Source organism: Coenobita brevimanus, chromosome 42, assembly GCF_032717465.1.
Source record: "Coenobita brevimanus isolate Jiangsu-jjx chromosome 42, ASM3271746v2, whole genome shotgun sequence".
NCBI lineage: Eukaryota > Metazoa > Arthropoda > Malacostraca > Decapoda > Coenobitidae > Coenobita > Coenobita brevimanus.
In genome coordinates this window covers 4,622,948-4,635,595 of record NC_136995.1, presented here as the reverse complement: position 1 = coordinate 4,635,595, position 12,648 = coordinate 4,622,948, and the positions used below count along the sequence as shown (strand labels likewise).

The 12,648-nt window shown below is 42.6% G+C and overlaps 1 protein-coding gene across 1 annotated transcript in view; it reads right to left on the bottom strand.

Annotated features, from left to right (window-relative positions):
• Hsepi (D-glucuronyl C5-epimerase) overlaps positions 1-12,648 on the bottom strand; it is a 208,722-nt gene that overhangs the window by 176,064 nt on the left and 20,010 nt on the right. Inside the window, exons 3-4 of the mRNA XM_080270673.1 lie at positions 7,601-7,616; positions 5,205-5,350 (exon numbers count right to left, since the gene is read on the bottom strand). Of these exons, the coding sequence (XP_080126799.1) occupies positions 5,205-5,350; positions 7,601-7,616 (162 nt within the window). The remainder of the gene's footprint in view (positions 1-5,204; positions 5,351-7,600; positions 7,617-12,648) is intronic.

The window sequence follows — 12,648 nt, the reverse complement described above, 5'->3', positions numbered from 1 at the left end:
ACTGCTTTCAAAGAACCAGCAACCTTTCTTCCCTGCTGTACCCTTTCAAGCACTTCACCCTCCAAACCTCCATCCTTACTCATCACACTACCCAAGTACTTAAACGTACTCACATTTTCCAATTCCTCACCATCCAACCTCGCTGTACATTCACTGACTTCACCTCTCTCAAAGACCATCACTTTACTCTTCCCTACATTCACCTTTAGATTCCGTTTCTTACACACTCTCTCAAACTCATCCACCAAGCCTTGCAGCTCCCCTTCGTCTTCACTCAACAACACGGTATCATCTGCAAACAACAGTACAGGGAGTTTCCAAACACTATCCTCTCTCACCAGGGCCCCGCCAACATCCACTACCCTACCTTGTACCTCTTTTATTACCCCATCCATGTACAGATTGAACAACCATGGAGACATGACACATCCCTGTTTCAAACCAACTTTCAAAGAGAAAAATTCACTTAGTTCACCATCCACACGCACTGCAGCCTTCGCACCATCGTACATACTCTTCACAGCATTCAACAACTTCCCATCTACTCCATATATTCTTAACACTTTCCACAATCCTAGTCTATCCACCCTGTCATATGCTTTCTCCAAATCCATGAAAGCTGCATACAACTTCTTTCCCTTCTCTAGAAACTTTTCCACTAAAGATCTGAGAATGAATATCTGATCTACACAACCTCTTCCCTTCCTAAAGCCTCCCTGTTCTTCTCCAACTAATTTCTCTGTTCTTTCTCTAACTCTGTCAATAAGTATCCTACCATATACTTTTCCTATTATACTAAGAAGACAAATGCCCCTATGATTACCACACACTTCTTTTTCCCCTTTTCATTTGTACAAGGGAATAATTATACCTGACTTCCAATCCTCCGGGACTCTACCTTCCTCCCAGGCCAATCTGCACATCTTCCACATCCATTCTACTACTATCTCTCCCCCATGCTTCAGCATTTCACCACACACTCCATCAATTCCTGGGGCTTTCCCCGATTTAACTTTCTTCATTGCTTCCACAACTTCTATCCTACTGATTTCTTCCTGTCTTCTCACCTCCCTCCTTCTTCTAGCCATTCCCCAGCCACTTATACTCGCATTACTTCCATCCTCCACGTTCAATAATTCCTTAAAGTGTTCTCTCCATCTGCTCACTTTTTCTCCCTTCTCCACTAGTAATCTACCATTTTTATCTTTCACTCCCCTGCTAACTTCACTTCCACCCTGTCTTACTCTTTTCACCTCTTTCCAGAACATTTTCTTACAGTCCCTCCACTTTACACTCAAATTCCTTCCAAATTCCTCATCCACTCTCTTCTTACTCTCTCTTACTAATCTTTTCACCTCTCTCTTTCTTTCTACATATAACTCTCTCTTCCGCCTCTCAACTTCTTCCACGCCCCTATTTCTCATCCATTCATTGCATGCTTTCTTCTTTTGTGCCACAGCCCGTTTCACCTCTTCAGTCCACCACGCTGTTCCTTGCACCCCCCTCCGTCTTCTCTTCCTTCCACACACCACATCATATGCTGCACATATTTCTTCTGTAAATATTCTACACACACCTTCCACGTCCCCCATCTGCTCCAACTCATATTTGCCCAATCGTTCCTCCACTTCTCTCTTATACTCTGCCTTTTTCTCATCCTCTTGTAACCTTTCCACTCTCCTTGCAACTACTCCTTCCTCTCGTCTTTCCCTTCTTCTATTCCTCCATCTTACTTGAACTTTAACTCTGGCCACCACCAAGTAGTGGTCAGAAAGTCCACTCCCCCAACCTCTATAAACTCTTGCATCCAATATACATCTTCGCATCCTTTCATCCACACACACATAATCAATCATTGCCTTCCTTTCACTCAATTCACCACCCACCCTTCTCATCACTCGCCATGTATACCTGTGGATCATTTTATGCCTGAAGAGGGTATTGGCTATCACCAACCCCCTCCCAGCACAAATGTCCACTAATGCACTGCCATTCTCATCTATCTCAGCAGGCACACCCCACTCACCAACTATTCCATCCACCTTCACATTCCCAACTTTACCATTCATATCACCAATCAAAAACACTCTGTCATTCCTTCCAAACTTTTCCATGCACACTTCTACATTTGTCCAGAACTCTTCTCTCACTCTTCTAGCACGATCTTGCGTTGGCGCATACACACACACAATGGCCCACATTTGTATTCCAACTTTCAACTTTACCCACACAATCCTTGATCCAACTGATCCATACTGTCTTATGCTCCTCTTCCATCTTTTACTCACAACTATACATACTCCTTCCTTTGCCCTCTCATTCTCACCTACTCCTGCACATATACCCCATCCATACTCCCATTCTCTCACACTTTCTCCTCTCCATTTTGTTTCAGTTATTCCACATACATCCACTTTCACATCCTCAAGCACCTGGACAATCTCTCTCTCTTTCACCTCATCATTTGCTCCCCTTACATTGCTATAATCATGTGTCCTTATTTGGTTTTTACTTCTACTGCAATTAATTCTACTGATTCTGGTAAATTTACATACATCTGCATTGTTTGCAGTTCTTTACTTGTTAGTATCATTACTCCTCCCCCTTGCTTAATTTCTCTACCTTTCTTCCATATATTATAGTTCTCTATATTTAATGTACCATTTGTTATACAAGTATTTAACTTCATGTATGTAAGACACATTATCTGAGGATTCTTGTCTTGTATCTTTTAACTCCATTTGGAAACTAAACTATCTACATTTGAACATAATATTTTCATTTTACTAGTTTTATATTTTCTCTCTGCCTGGTGTACTATTTTGTCATTTAACTGGCTCTTCTGTTTATATGCCACTTCTTCACTTGCAGCCCTACTATCCTGAAGAAAAAAATGTGTTTCTTCTTCCTCAGTTCTCTCATTATTTTTCCTTTTTGCTTCTTCAAGTTTTTTTCTTCAGTATTTCCCTATCTTCTTTGTTTAAGCATCTCCTTATCCATATGTTCTTCATTTCTTCCTCTTCATGTAGTTTTCTGGCATTTCTCATTACATCTTCCATTATATTTGAGCTCTGGAATGTTACTTTTATTGGTTGGTGTTTACCACTTCCATGTTTTACTCTGTGAAATATCTCGGTATCTTTTTCTGATGCTCCCTCTATTACTTTATTAAAATTTTCATGATAATGCTCATTTCAGTTTTGTCTATGATTACTCTATTCTTTATTTCTTCCACTTTCTTGTCAACTATTATTACTGATTTGTTCATGTCAACTGTTTCCTTTGGTAATTTTGGATTTTTCCTTATTACTTCCTTAACTTCCACCCTGATGTTTACATTTCCAAACCCTATTGGATCAGTGATCAGTCTGCCCTTTATTTCATTCTTTTCCTTCTGAGTCTAAGCATAAGTTGTTTTCACCTCATTCTTTACTGTGCAAATAGCTTCAATAGATTCGTCAAACACTTTGTTCTTTTATAAAACGTTGTTTGTCTGTTTTATTACTTCTTCATCCTTTTCCTTTTTTCTTAACATCTGTTGGTGGTTTACCACTCCCATACTCATTTTTCTTATTTTGTTTTTAAAATCATATACTTCTACTGACATTTTACATATTTCAAAATTTTGGGGGGTCAACTCTGTCAGGTCTTCATTCCTTTTTTAAATTTTTTTTTTTTTTCCTCCTTCTCATATTGTAACTCTCATTTAATCTCTAAGAATTCTTCCTCTAACTTCTTACCTCTTTCTGCTAACATTTTAAATTCCTCCACATCTACCAATTCAGAACAGAAGGGATCCTTTTTACTTTTATCTCTCTTTCCTAGTTTGTCTAAGGATGCCATTGTTACAAGTCTTATGCCCAACTGAGTTATCTACTGCATCAGCACTAGTCAGCCAGCTGTTTTTGCCACTGTCACTAGTTTCTCATCTGCCACTTATTTTATTTTTTTTTCCGACTTTTTTTCCTACAGAAAGTACTCTGCTTATTTTGTTTCATCTTACTCACTCATTTTGCAATAAGGACATGAGCTTTGACCAATACTGCAAATAATACACTTAGCTAGGCGGTAGCCTGTTGACTGTTGTTTCAGCAGCTCCATCCGAAGTCCTCTCTGACTGAGTGTGTAATATTGCTGAGTCATCCTGTTGGCAAAGCTTATAGGAGTAATGGGGCACCACTCACTGGCTGATCATAGGATGGGAGGAATCGAGGGATAGGATGTCATGGGTACTAGAGCATGACACCACTTGGGCAGAACAGCGGAAAGATATTCCCCATTATGGAAAACATCCGAGGAAATGTATGAAAATTTCAGGAGACTATTCTTGCGTTAATTTTGAGTAAAAAAAATTTGTATATCAACATGGATCCAATTTCCAGCTACAGCTATTGATGACCTTTGTGGGGTAATCTGGAGGGAGACAATTTCCCCCAGTGAGACTTACATTAACTACAGTTCTATAATGGTTGAGAGCTGGACTCATGTTGATAAAACTTCTGTTACTCAAAATTACCCTAACCATAACCTCCTAATGTGTCTCACCCATTTTCCAGAACACCTTGTATGTGTACAGTAGGTTACTGTTTGTATGGCTGTAAACTTGTCTCTGCACGAACACTTCAGTATCTTACAATGAAATATATGTGCCCTCCTGGATGAAAGGGGTGTAGGTCAACTCCTGCTGAGAAGACACCTTCACTTCACTCTTACCACTGTTATGACTCTTTTTTTATATACGGCATTAGTGAGACCTCTTGAAGTGACAAGATGCACAACAGAATAACAACCTATTCAGTCCGAAGATGTATTTTTCATCCCATCTTGTTACCTCTGTAAAATTTAATTCACACTAGGATACACTTGTCAAAATATAAGGGTGAGATGTAGCCTCCAGTAGCCCTTCACTGCTACATAAACCTGTCTAGTGGTAGAAAAATAAAAATCAGAGATGATGACGATGATGCTGTTGTTGGTGATGTCTAATTCTCATTTGGACATGAAACCAGTGGATTGCATGCTGTAGTTCCCATCCTACTGCCATCCACCATCCTCCTTTTGGAGGACAGGGATGGAGTTGTGAGGGATGTTAGCATAACCAAAAAGGGGAGCCACTCAGTTATATAGGAACCAACACATGAGGGCATCCTTCTCTGGTACTCTCTTCGGAGTGAAAGGGTCATATGAAACAGTAATAGACTGACCTCAAAGTAGTTGTGGATGAATGAAAATGGAATGTACACCTCGTTCTCATCTCTCCTACAGGACACTTCTGACTCGTGGTTGATGACACAAGGGATCTCGCTCAGTCCACCGCCACCGCCCCCTCCACCGCCTTTGTCGCCACCACCTTCACCACCGCCAGGACCGCTCTCAGTCTGGAACAATTACAGGAATATATTACTATATGTTGCATTTTAATGTTCCATTTTCCTACCATGTCAACAGTATTATAGGGAAAATAGCTCACCAAGTTTCATCCATTGTTGGGGAAACTTCCAGTCCAAAAAAGAATTACAGTAAATTGTCATTTTATGTTGCTTTCTGTCATTATTCATTCACTTTTCTGGCATTTCTTTTGGCCATTATGTTTACAGCATTATACTGTATAGAAAAAGGGCCTATTAAGGTTCCACCATTGTCGGGACCACTCTCAACTCATATTACAGTAAACTGTTACACGTTGCTTTCTTCCTTTTTTTTTTTTTTTTTTTTTTTTCCGACAGTGTCATAAAAAGAAAAAGTGTACTATATTTCCATTGCTACCTGGAGAGATGATCTGTAAGATTTCCATTAAATTACAATGCCAGCTGTATGGGAAAACTTGTGGTACTTTGGAACACTTCACTGGAAGGTAACAAGGACTTATTGTACACCCATTTTAGGTAGGTCGAGTTCAGTGTTGGGGAGGGACACCTTTGAGTTGTGGTGCCGATATAACTGGGTAGTGGAGCTGCCAATTTATACAAACATGCCTTAACAATCTCTCTATCCCCCTGAGAGATGGTAGGCTGTTGGTGAGGAGCAACATCAGCCTACAGACCACTCGGTTCACATGCTGATAAGCCTGGGGGTTGCAACTACCACCACTACCACTACTGCAAGAATAGTTTAACAGCAAGATACGCTGTTATGACTCAACCTGGAACCCTTTTCACAAGGTCCAAGATGAGCAGAAACAGATGTATCTCAGACTTTTCCAAATGTGGGAATAATTTTCTGTCTGAGCAGGTCATGACATTCTGTAAGAAAACAATTGCTGAAATAACTATGGCACCCAAAAAATCTAGCATAAATAATCTCGCTACATTAGTCCTTTACATTTCTCATGCTCGAGACAACACTAGTACTTCATCCCATCCAAGGTCCATGTAGACAGGTCGGCCAGCGAGCAGGTTGGGTGCCGGGAGTGTGTGCTTTCAGGCAGCACATCATTAATCACCAGAATCGTCGTTCCTTGCATCAATCAACGATTGACAGCTTTTTCAGGCCCGTGACCCCCGCTGTGCCCAGCCCTGGCTCCACTCCATTGCCTCCCCAAGACAGGCCCTCATGCTCCGAGCCACAGCCCAGCACATCAGCCATGGTGGAGTCACCGCTCGACGTGAGTTTGCGTCTGTCTTCAGAGTCGTCTGCAGTGGGTATGCCATCACCACGACCCAGCGATGCACCCCTAGGTCACCTCCCTGTGCTACTCTCAGACTCTGACAGTGATTAAACGCCAAGAACTTCTCCACTAGACCACACAGGAATTTAGTGTTGTGCAGTGAAAGAAAAACAGTGCATACAGTATTCTTAAGAAATTAGAAATCTGAGTGAAAAGACAAATAATTTTTGGACAGCAAATTTAACGTAAATTAACTTGAGTGTGTTTTGTTTAGAAAATGGTTTTATGAGTGGAAAGACTTAAAGTGCAAAGTGCAACACCTATTAAGTAAAAATGGAGCATAAGTAAGACAAGAGTGCGCAGTGTAAAGAGAATGGACTTCTGAGTGCGAATGACTAAGTTAAGTACAAGACCTCATGAACAGTGTACTGCAAGTGCTTCAGGATATCCTTCTTACCGTCACAGTCTGAGAGGAGGCGGTTATTCATCGAGATGGCCAGGGTCTTGTTGTAAGTACGTAGAATGTTTCATACTGTACCGTACTGTATTTTCCATACTGTACGTACCTCTAACATCTCATTTCACTCTTTTATGTCCCTTATTGGTGTGAATATGTAGTGTCTTAGGTGCTATGCATGTGCAGTAGGGAGGTGTTTTACTGAGTTAGGCTAGGTTAGGGTCCATAACTACCAGTCCAGGAGCCAGAGATTTGTAAGTACCCAGAATGTTTAATATTGTATAAACCTACCTCAAAAACCTCATTTTATTGTTCTTTTCCATTTATTTCAGTCATCTATGTCCCTTATTGATGTGATTTGGGTCTTAAATAGGGGCTATGCATGTCCACAGGGAATTGTATACATGTTTTTCTGAGTTAGGGTCCATAAGTACAAGTCCATGAGGCTGGTGCCCACTATCCGGACAGGACCACTTTCTGGACATGCCTTTGGCTCTATTACGTCGGATAGTGGAGGGATTACTGTCATGTAGTACCTTTTTCACTTCCATGCTCACTTCTCAGCTTCTTATCACTGCTTTCAAGGAACCAGCAACCTTTCTTCCCTGCTGTACCCTTTAAAGCACTTCACCCTCCAAACCTCCATCCTTACTCATCACACTACCCAAGTACTTAAACGTACTCACATTTTCCAATTCCTCACCATCCAACCTCGCTGTACATTCACTGACTTCACCTCTCTCAAAGACCATCACTTTACTCTTCCCCACATTCACCTTTAGATTCCGTTTCTTACACACTCTCCCAAACTCATCCACCAAGCCTTGCAGCTCTCCTTCGTCTTCACTCAGCAACACAGTATCATCTGCAAACAACAGTACAGGTAGTTTCCAAACACTACCCTCTCTCACCAGGGCCACTCCAACATCTACTGCCCTAACTTGTACCTCTTTTATTACCCCATCCATGTACAGATTGAACAACCATGGAGACATGACACATCCCTGTTTCAACCCAACCTTCAAAGAGAAAAATTCACTCAGTTCACCATCCACACGCACTGCAGCCTTAACCCCTAAAACTCGGCCATGGACAGCCGACCCCCCCTCGTGTGGCAGGACTGGATCGCAGTCTGAGTACCCGTAGGAAAATATTAGCCAAAAATCAGAGATTAACCCTAGAACATTATACTTGGTATGGCAGATAGTACTTACATTCAGCTTTCTCCAGAGACAGGTGTTGAGCCTTCGTGGACTACCCAAGGACTTGTGGAGACTTGCAAAGTTGGGTAACAAAGTCTTCACTTTCACACCTCCAGCAACCCGGTTTCCCCTCTACCACATCCTCATTCTGTCACAGGAAACTTTATACTACAACGTACAGGTAGTTTGGAATCCGTATTTGTACAATAAGCACTGAAAATAAGGCTAAAATCAACGGAGCGTACGGCTGACATGCAGCGTGGCAGCGGTCTTCCCGTCACTCAACAAACATTTCCATTTTCACAGCTAAAAACACGTATACTACATTATTTTCAATCATAGTACTTCCCAAAGGCTCGCATGCACTATTACGGCAATAAAATTCACTGTCACTGCCAGTAATATGAAGCGGGAATGATAAAGACCACTGCGGCACGCTTTTATTCTGCCTTATGCTCGCCACTTTATTCTCGTTCCTGTCGGCCGCTTGCAATGACTCGGAAGAGCTAGAACTCGCCATAATGTCACTTTGAAAGCCTGCGGTAAACTGACGTTAAAAAGGGAAAAAACGCGTGAAAAAAAAGCTAGTGTGACAACTGGAGAAAAGAGCGTTTCCTATTAGCATAAACTGCTTGTGAAAGGAGAGCACAGATTGACAGTTCTGAGCAGTCAGAGCGCTGCCATATATCACAGCCAGGCTGGCCGGGCCATGGTGGTGATGGAGGGGGGGGGGGGACGCGATACTTGGAAACAACGGAGGTCAGTAGTACAAAGGTCAGGTATGCTAATTGTAGCTAAAGGGTGACGGTGGTGATACACAATACCAGCTGGAACAGGCTTGCCCGCGTTTATTCAAAATTAACTCAAATCGCAAACGCGACGATCCACCGTTATGTCCTTTTTGGCGATCGTCGCAAAAGTGATGATCTGCGTTTAAGGGGTTAACACCATCATACATACTCTTCACAGCATTCAACGACTTCCCATCTATTCCATATATTCTTAATACTTTCCACAATCCTTATCTATCCACCCTGTCATATGCTTTCTCCAAATCCATGAAAGCCGTAAACAACTTCTTTCCCTTCTCTAGAAACTTTTCAACGAAAGATCTAAGAATGAATATCTGATATACACAACCTCTTCCCTTCCTAAAGCCTCCCTGTTTTTCTCCAACTAATTCCTCTGTTCTTTCTCTAACTCTGTCAATAAGTATCCTACCATATACTTTTCCTATTATACAAAGAAGACATATGCCCCTATGTATTACCACACACTTCTTTTTCCCCTTTTTCTTTGTACAAGGGAATAATTATACCTGACTGCCAATCCTCCGGGACTCTACCTTCCTCCCAGGCCAATCTGCACATTTTCCACATCCATTCTACTACTATCTCTCCCCCATACTTCAGCATTTCACCACACACTCCATCAATTCCTGGGGCTTTCCCCAATTCAACTTTCTTCATTGCTTCCACAACTTCTATCCTACTGATTTCTTCCTGTCTTCTCACCTCCCTCCTTCTCCCAGCCATTCCCCAGCCACTTATACACGCATTACTTCCATCGTCTATGTTCAACAATTTCTTAAAATGTTCTCTCCATCTGCTCACTTTTTCTTCCTTCTCCACTAGTAATCTACGATTTTTATCTTTCACTCCCCTGCTAACTTCACTTCCACCCTGTCTTACTCTCTTCACCTCTTTCCAGAACATTTTCTTACAGTCCCTCCACTTTACACTCAAGTTCCTTCCAAATTCCTCATCCGCTCTCTTCTTACTCTCTCTTACTAATCTTTTCACCTCCCCTTTTCTTTCTACATATAACTCTCTCTTCCACCTCTCAACTTCTTCCACGCCCCTATTTCTCATCCATTCATTGTATGCTTTCTTCTTTTGTGCCACAGCCTGTCTCACCTCTTCATTCCACCACGCTGTTCCTTGCACACCCCTCCATCTTCTCTTCATCACACACACCACATCACATGCCGTACAATTTCTTCTGTAAATATCCTGCACACACCTTCCACATCCCCCATCTGCTCCAATTCATATTTGCCCAATCGTTCCTCCACTTCTCTCTTTTACTCTGCCTTTTTCTAATCCTCTTGTAACCTTTCCACTCTCCTTACAAATACTCCTTCTTCCTGTCCTTCCCTGCATCTATTTCTCCATTCTAATTGGACTTTGATGCTGGCCACCACCAAGAAGTGGTCAGAAAGTCCACTCCCCCAACCTCTATAAGCTCTTGCATCCATTACACATTTTCGCATCCTTTCATCCACACGCACATAATCAATCATTGCCTTCCTTTCATTCAGTTCACCACCCACCCTTCTCATCGCTCGCCATGTATACCTGTGGATCATTTTGTGCCTGAAGAGGGTATTGGCTATCGCCAACCCTCTCCTAGCACAAATGTCCACTAATGCACTGCCATTCTCATCTATCTCAGCAGGCACACCCCACTCACCAACTATTCCATCCACCTTCACATTCCCTACTTTACCATAAATATCACTGATCAAAAACACTCTCTCATTCCTTCCAAACATTTCCATGCACACTTCCACATTTGTCCAGAACTCTTCTCTCACTCTGCTTGCACGATCTTGCATTGGCACATACACACACAGAATCACCCACATTTGTATTCCAACTCAATCTTACCCACACAATCCTTGACCCAACTGATCCATACTCTCTTATGCTCTTCTTCCATCTTTTACTCACAACTATACATACTCCTTCTTTTGCCCTTTCATTCTCACCTACTCCTGCACCAGTCGAGCAGGGCAGTACTCCCGAGGTGGATGGAAAGCTGATGACAGGGAGTGCTGGAGCTCCCGTTTCATCAGCCCTCAGGACTAGTTCCTGACCATCCCCCTTTGCTGAAATTTTTCAGTGTCTCAGTTACACAGAGGGTAGGCCAGCATGCTCTCCAGTACAAATTTCTCTAACTATCTACACCAAACTACATGCACAGTACACACTACACTTCCTATTCAAAATTCAACTAAAATGGCGTCTCATCACCAAGCCTCGGAGTCCCCGGGGAGGGGACCATAAATGCCCCCACCATCCGCCCCTCTCCCGGTGATGACTCAAGGTGCCTGGAACCACTGTCTGACTCTCTTCTTCTTCATTTCTGCAACATTCGCGGCCTTTCCTCTAACTTTCGCTCTGTTGAGCACCACCTCTCCTCCTCTAAACCTCACCTTCTTTTTCTAACGGAGACTCAGCTGTCTGAGGCAACTGACAGCAAACCCTTCTCTATATCCTCCTACTTTCTCTATACTCATTTCAAGGCCAAAGGTGGCTGTTGTGTATATATACGCAACGACTTATCTTGCTCTCGCATTCCTGAACTCGATTCTTCTGAATTCTCTACACTCTGGCTTCGGCTTTCCTGTCATTCTCTGACTAAATATATCTGTGCTGTTTACTTATCCCCTAATTCTACTGACTATCAAAAATTCTTCGACTATCTTACTTCTACGATGGAACACATTCAATCCATTTCTCCTTTCTCTGAAACCTCCATTCTAGGAGATTTCAATGTTCACCACCACCTTTGGCTCTCCTCTCCTTTCACGGATCCACCTGGTGAACAAGCCTACATCTTTTCTATCCTTAACGACCTAAAGCAGCTTGTACAGCACCCTACCCGTATCCCTGACCACCTTGGAGAGAGCTCCAACATACTTGACCTCTTCCTCACAACTAATCCTTCTGCTTACTCTGTTAAACTTTTCTCTCCGTTGGGCTCCTCCGATCACAACCTTATTACCTTTACCTGTCCTATCACTCCGGTATGGCCTGTGGACCCTCCAGGGAAACGTCGTCTGTGGCATTTTGGAGCCGCGGACTGGAAGGCCCTCAGGCAGTACTTCTTTTATTTTCCCTGGAATGATTATTGCTTCCATGGCCGGGAGCCATCGGAGTGTGCCTTGCGCATTGCGGAGGTTATTCTCTCGGGCATGGAAGCATACATTCCTTTCTCATATCCTTTGACTAACGCAAGAAAGCCTTGGTTTAATCACGCTTGTTCTAATGCTGTCCGCAACAAGGAGAGGGCCTACAAAAGGTACCGGAGCCAACCCGCCCCTGAATCACATCATCTTTACGTTTCTGCCCGGAATCGTGCTAAGTCTGTTCTTCGCTCTACTAAAAATAATTTCATCCATACTAAATGCTCTCAACTCTCCAACTCGAATTCTTCCCGCTCCTTCTGGCACCTTGCCAAAAATCTTTCTAACAGCTTTACCTCATCATCCTTCCCTCCTCTTTTCTACTCTGATGGTTCTGTAGCTATTTCTTCTACTGATAAAGCAGATCTCTTCGCACAGACTTTCTCCTCCAATTCCACTTTAGACGATTCCG